Source organism: Carlito syrichta, unplaced genomic scaffold (assembly GCF_000164805.1).
Source record: "Carlito syrichta isolate Samal-C Ts95f unplaced genomic scaffold, Tarsius_syrichta-2.0.1 Scaffold308847, whole genome shotgun sequence".
Classification (NCBI taxonomy): domain Eukaryota; kingdom Metazoa; phylum Chordata; class Mammalia; order Primates; family Tarsiidae; genus Carlito; species Carlito syrichta.
The window spans coordinates 88,638-95,306 of record NW_007252943.1 but is presented as its reverse complement, the minus strand read 5'-3'; the positions used below and the strand labels follow the sequence as shown (position 1 = coordinate 95,306).

Here is a 6,669-nt window from a genome sequence, read left to right as displayed (position 1 = left end):
AATACCATTACCCTCATGACCACATCACTACTGCCAGTGGCCCCAGCCTTACTCCCCTCCTTCCTACTCCAATCACCCCTGTCACCATCACTTCCACCATCAGTATCTCACTTGTTACTATGACACCATACCCACCACTGTAATTGATTCTGTCATTACCACCACCAGCAACATAGGAAATGATGACATGGGTTACAGTGTTGGTTCATGGTTCATGACCCTTGGTAAGATGGGGAGATTATCTGAGGTCATTCAGTGGGGAGAGGGGTGAAAGAGTAAAAGGCCTGAAGTCTAAGAAGGCCCTATTGCAAGCAATCCCAGATAGGGAAGTGTTTATCCCAGGAACATATTGTCCACAAATCTTCCAACAGTTCCATTAGTAACTTCAATTAAGGAGTTGTTTTCAGTGCACAAGGCTCCTCCCCAGCCACTTTGGTACAAATGAAGGTCTCTACCTTAGCCTCTGAGCTCAGGTTAAGATTCTCAGGTTGGAGAGGTTGGAGAATGGTTAATAATCCACTCAAAACCAGCTCTTAACTGGCGACTCAGAGTTGATCTGTCCTCTGGCTAGACTCAGCACTTCATACCTGCCTGTCCAGCTCTGTCATCTGCCTCAAGCATCATGGTCATTATTGCCATCAGAGAAGTGAGCTCCCATATGGGGTAGGGCCAGGGAATAAGATGAAGCCAGAGATGCAATTAATGCCAGATTTATTTTCTGTGGAAAGGGGCTGCAAATTTAGATCTGAATTTTCTAGAAGCCAATATGAAGAGGGAGAGGGGAGCACTGTGTGATTATCAGCTATTTCTGATATTAAAGCAGGAGAAAAATTCCCATTGGAAAGCTAAGGCATCATAGCCAGTGCCCGAGGTTGGCCTCGGCTAGTTCCCTCCAGTTGTGGAAAGACTTCAGCTTACTCCCCTGTGCAGTCACCAGATGGGTCATGAAGATGAGGTGGCCACACAACTTTCCTTTCAGTAGCTGCAAATGGTTATGGCATCTTACATATTTTATACAAACAATATGATTATACAGTATTAAATGAGAGAGGAGCCAACAAGTGGAAGTAATGTCTCCCCTTGAGCTGGTCTTCAGGGAGGTCTGGAATCCACCAGGTGAATGAGGAGGGCTGGTGTGTGGGGGTAATTGGAGGGAAGGAGGCATGTTGTGGAGGGATCAGAGCTGGGTAGGGGGAAAGGAGCGGGTCCTGGGGGATCCTGTGGGCCAAGCTGAGGAGCTGGACTTTCCCCCTCAGGCAGTGGGAACGGGTGAAGGGTTTTATTTTATTTTATTTTATTTGTTTTTGAGTTGGAGTCTCACTCTGTCGCCCAGACTGGAGTGCAGTGGCCGCTCCCGGCCACCGCAGCCTCGACCTGCTGGGCTCCGGCGATCCTTCTGCCTCAGCCTTCCAAGTAGGGGTGAAGGGTTTTAACGGGTGAAGGATGTGACCCTATTGGATTTGTATTTTAAAATTTTCACTATGGTGGGTTTGTGGAGAATGGATTGAAAGAGGTGAGACTGGAGGCAGGGAGGCTTGTGTAACTGACTTCAACCCTCCTATGAGCTCCCTAAGGGAAGGGACTGCATCCGAGGCATCTCTGTGCCCCAGAGAATGTTGAGGCATCTCTGTGCCCTACAGAATGTCAACGCTGCACAAGTATCTCTCACTACTATCACTTCCTGTCACCATCACCATGAGCTGCCTCTGCTTCTCACCACTGCCCTCACTCCCATGCCATTCAGCACCACCATCAGCACATACCATGCCACCCTTTAGCCCCCTTTCCAGAGTTTTCTCACGGAGCCCAGCCTGGAGCCCACTGGGACATCACCAGCTCAGCAGCCTGGGTCAAAGACAAGACTCTCAGGCTAGAGTCAGGGGTTCTAGTCCTCTCTTCAGCTCTGCTGCTGAGTCATTGTGTGACCCCAGCAGGTCCCTACCCTGCCTTTGGTTTTCTGATCTGTTCAAAGGAAGAGTTAGATTAAACCAGTGTCTCTGCCAGCCTGGTGCTTGGACAATCCGATCAGAATGAATCTGACATTGCTGGCTTCTGCTGCACTTTTGCTGCAGGGACTGTGCTTGAGAAGTGAGTGGTACGATCTGATGAAGCAAATCCTGGGTCCTTGGTAACCAGGACCATGGTAACCCCCCTCATTCCCTACTTCTCCAAGGGGTAATCTGGGAAGCTCTTGAAAATAGGCGAATGGGGCAGGCAGGAGGGACTGCATGCATGGGGAGAGCTCCTGAGTGAAGTGGGAGTGTGACAGATCTGAGGTCCCCAGAGAGGTCAGGCTGTCCACTGCAGTTCCATATGTATCTTAGGCCAGGGCATCAGCTCCAGGGAGGGACTTAGGAGTATGAGGAGGCCTCATGGATCAGCAGAAAGAAACTTTCACCTGGTTAGGGTCCAGCTCTCTTCCCGAATCCCAGGATGTCGGCCAGGGCATGGCTGCAGCCGCAAATAGGCAAGGCTGACCTAAGGTCTCATAGGACAAAGGGCACCCCAAGAGAGCTGGCCCTGGGCCCCAGAGGCCTCCTCTTCTTAGGTAATCTTGTGGCTCTGCTGACCAAGGGGCTAGGGACTCACCTCCCACCCCATCAGCCAGCTACTTCAGCACAGGGGCCAAGGTTCACCTTCTTGGTCCCTGAGCACTAATGTGTAAGCCCCAGGGCCACGAAGTCAGTGACCTCTGAACAGATGGCTGGCCCTCCCCGCAGGCACTGGGCCAGACAGGCAGGGGTCCCAGGAGACCTGGATGACTAGGGAGGGGCTGGTTCTGGGCCAGCCCCTGAGGGCTGGATTCTGGCTTCAGGCTCTCTGCTCAGTGCATCCACTCCCGCCCCCAGAGTCCAAGGGTTCATGTGGTGCATAGGGTGAGCTGTTCTGGGTACTACAGAGGGAGCCTGCACTGGGGACACTGGTGGGTGAGCAGCATGGGCTTTGAGGAGTTGCTGGACCAGGTGGGCGGCTTCGGGCCCTTCCAACTGAGGAATGTGGCACTGCTGGCCCTGCCCCGGGTGCTGCTGCCCATGCACTTCCTCCTGCCCATTTTCCTGGCTGCTGTGCCCACCCACCGCTGTGCCCTACCTGGCACTCCTGCAAACTTCAGTCACCAGGATGCATGGTTGGAGGCCCACCTGCCCCGGGAGCCTGACGGCACGCTTAGCTCCTGCCTCCGCTTTGCCCACCCCCAGGCTCTGCCCAACATCACATTGAGCGGAGAGGGGCAGAGCCCTGGGGAGCTGGAGGATGAACCCTCCACAGTGCCCTGCTCTCAGGGCTGGGAGTACGACCGCTCAGAGTTCTCCTCCACCATTGCCACTGAGGTACTTGAGCCCAGAGGTTGAAGGACATGTGAGTAGGGCGGACCTGCCACTGCCTTAGGTGGTTACCACGTGGGCATTAGATATATTACTCTCTTAGAGTCTCAGTTTGTCATTCTGTAGAGGGCAGCTATGAGTTTAGTTCGTGGCTGGTAGTCAGGGGCCCATACACAAGAGCTGCTATTATGATAATTAATTGGGAGGTGGTTAAGACAGTGAAGGGCTAAAGTGGCTCCAGGGAGTTGGAACAACGGGGCCGAGGAAGGCTGTTTCTGGAGTAAGAGGTGGAGAAGCAACAGAGGCCTTCTTTTGCCCTCCCTCTTTTCGAACCTGGGTCTGGTATTGACAGAAGCCATCTGGAGGTGGAGTGTGGGTGAAGGCAGTCCCCCCGGGGGGCAGCAGGTCAGGGCCTTCCATGGGAAAAAGCAGAGACTGTGAGACTGGGGAGGGGCAAAGTCTCCCCCTCCTCAAGCTGAGGTGAATAGTTGGGGGTGGTTATTACCTGGCATGGAATGGCACAGTTCACCTCAGAAAGCCCAAGTCAGGAGAGGAGGGGCTGGTGCCAGCTGGAGGGGAACTGCACTCACAGGAGCCCCTTCCTGACTGTCCTTGCAGTGGGACTTGGTGTGTGAGCAGAAAGGCCTCAACAGAGCCACGTCCACCTTCTTCTTTGCTGGTGTGCTGGTGGGGGCTGTGGTCTTCGGATACCTGTCGGACAGGTGGGGTGAGGCATTGGGCCAGTAAGAGACAGGCTGAGGGTACTCTCTCCCGTTAGCTGGGGTACCCGTGTCTTAGAACCTCCCTCCACAGAAAGCTGACCCCGCATGACACCTTTGCAGGTTTGGGCGGCGCCGTCTGCTGCTGGTGGCCTACATAAGTGCCCTGGTGCTCGGCCTGGTGTCTGCAGCCTCAGTCAGCTATGTAATGTTTGCCATCACCCGCACCCTCACTGGCTTGGCCCTGGCTGGCTTCACCATCATCGTGATGCCACTAGGTGAGGCAGGCAGGGGACAGGAAGGATCTAGAGTGCTGGAAGAAGGCAGTTGTCAGAGTAGAACTGAGCCTATCTTGCGCTCACTAACCATCTTCCTGTCTCCTGTCCTGGCCTAGAGCTGGAGTGGCTAGATGTGGAGCACCGCACTGTAGCTGGCGTCCTGAGCGGCACCTTCTGGACGGGGGGCGTGATGTTGCTGGCACTGGTTGGGTATCTGATCCGGGATTGGCGATGGCTTCTGCTGGCTGTCACCCTGCCTTGTGCCCTAGGCATCCTCAGCCTCTGGTGAGGACTATAGGCAGCTGGGGAGTGGGAGACACAAGAAACCAAAGACAGAATTAATCAGAGACTGAGATTTGAAGATTTGAGATGAAGGGAAAGAGAGACAGAGTCAGTGGTCAAGAGACAGAAACAGACACAGACACAAAAGAAACAGAGATGGCAACAGGAAGAAAATGGCAAGGATTGTGAAAAACAGAGTAAGACATAGAGAGACAGAGATGGAGAGGCAGACAGGACCTGTGGAAGATACTGAGTGACAGAGATCAGGACTGAAAGGTAGAGTCAGAGGAACAGGTGGGGACAGACACAACGAGAGACAGAGATGGAGAGACAGAGACAAAGACAGGGTCAAGCCCAAGCTGAGGCTGGCCTCTTGTAGGGGTGGGCACAGGGGCAGGGCAAGCACAGGGGTGGGGTGGGAGCTCAGGGAGGAGAGTGGGAGGACAGCAGGGTGGACATTTCATTGTCTCAAAAGATGACCTGGTTTTGCATGAACCTGCTGGGTATGTCTGTCTCTCCTTCATCCTGTTCCTCCTGCCACCCATGGGAGAACTTGAGAGTGAGACCAGTCCAGTTGGGTAAGGGATTCCCAGGCTGTGTGGCATCCAGTCCTGGGCAAGGAAGTGTGGGAAGAGATGGCTTCAAAATTGGGTCTGAAAAGATGAATAAGAGCTCATCCCTTGTGGAGGGGTTGGAGAGGAGGTGATGTTCCAGGCTGAGGGGACTGCAAGAGCAAGAGCCAGCCTGTGGTGAGCCCAGGAGGGAGATCTGGCTTAGGGTTGTGACTTTCTGGCTGAAGGGGCTCCTGCCTGTTCCTTAGGTGGGTGCCTGAGTCTGCACGCTGGCTTCTGACCCAGGGCCATGTGGAGGAGGCCCACAGGTACCTGCTCCGCTGTGCCAGGCTCAATGGGCGGCCCGTGGGGGAGGACGGCCTGAGCCGGGAGGTGAGTGTGTGTATGTGTGTGTGGGGAAGGAGGGCTGTGTCAAGTGCCTCCCTCCTGGGCCCACCGTGTATAGCAGGGGGAAAAAAAAAGCCCCAGGCTCCCAGTGGAGAGTTTCAAGCTCCTTAGACAGTCCTACCCGGCTCTGGTGGGTCACATCTATCACTCAGGGCTTACTGCTCCCAGCTCCCACATGCAACTCCACCCCACCCACCTAGTGCAGAGGGAAGGAACAGAGTGACCCAGAGAGAGCTGTGTTATAACCTCGCCTCCTCACCCACCAGGCCCTGAGCAAAGTGGCCGCCGGGGAACGGGCAGTCCGGAAACCTTCGTACCTAGACCTGTTCCGTACCCCACGGCTCCGACACATCTCACTGTGCTGCATGGTGGTGTGGTAAGGAGGGGGCTGGCTTGGGTTGGGAAGTGGATGTGGTGGGAGGGAGGGGCAGATTCCAGGATGGTGCTGCCAGTGAGAAGGGTGAGGGACAAGTGAAGTGTAACTGTGGAGGGCAGCAGGAGCAGCCTCGGGGGCCCATTTGGCTGGGGGAGGTAAGAAAATGAAGCAGGCAGCGGAGACACGTGGGTTCGAATTCAGGCTCTGCCACCTCCTTACTGTGTGACCTTGGACACGACACTTAACCACTCCGAGCCTCAGTGTCCCTCTTGTAAAAAGGGCTGCTGTCAGCTCCCATGTCACAGAGTCACTGTGAAGATTAGGGTAAAGGTGCTTTGCACACTCAGAGGGGATTATGGGTGCCAGGGAAGGTCCTAGGTAGTGGGCTCTGAAGGAGGGGAGGTCGGCTCTCTAAAAGGCCAAGTCTTCCTGAGAAAAGAGGACAAAGAGGGATGGGAAGGAGAGCCCCCTGAGTGGCTCTGCGACTCCTTTCAGGTTCGGGGTGAACTTCTCCTATTATGGTCTGAGTCTGGACGTGTCCGGGCTGGGGCTGAACGTGTACCAGACGCAGCTGTTGTTCGGGGCCGCAGAGCTGCCCTCCAAGCTGCTGGTCTACCTGTCGGTGCGCCGCGCCGGACGCCGCCTCACGCAGGCGGGATCGCTGCTGGGCGCGGCCCTGGCCTTGGGCGTCAGACTGCTGGTGTCCTCCGGTGAGCTGTCCCACAGGCCCCG

The 6,669-nt window shown here is 55.2% G+C and overlaps 1 protein-coding gene across 1 annotated transcript in view; it reads left to right on the top strand.

Annotated features, from left to right (window-relative positions):
• The first annotated feature begins 2,841 nt into the window (after nucleotides 1–2,841).
• The window catches only part of SLC22A7 (solute carrier family 22 member 7), a 6,280-nt gene continuing 2,452 nt past the window's right edge, over nucleotides 2,842–6,669 (top strand). The window contains exons 1-7 of the mRNA XM_008066119.1: nucleotides 2,842–3,329; nucleotides 3,942–4,045; nucleotides 4,166–4,320; nucleotides 4,437–4,605; nucleotides 5,423–5,546; nucleotides 5,828–5,937; nucleotides 6,433–6,647. Coding sequence (XP_008064310.1) covers nucleotides 2,937–3,329; nucleotides 3,942–4,045; nucleotides 4,166–4,320; nucleotides 4,437–4,605; nucleotides 5,423–5,546; nucleotides 5,828–5,937; nucleotides 6,433–6,647 — 1,270 coding nt within the window. The 5' untranslated portion in view covers nucleotides 2,842–2,936. The remainder of the gene's footprint in view (nucleotides 3,330–3,941; nucleotides 4,046–4,165; nucleotides 4,321–4,436; nucleotides 4,606–5,422; nucleotides 5,547–5,827; nucleotides 5,938–6,432; nucleotides 6,648–6,669) is intronic.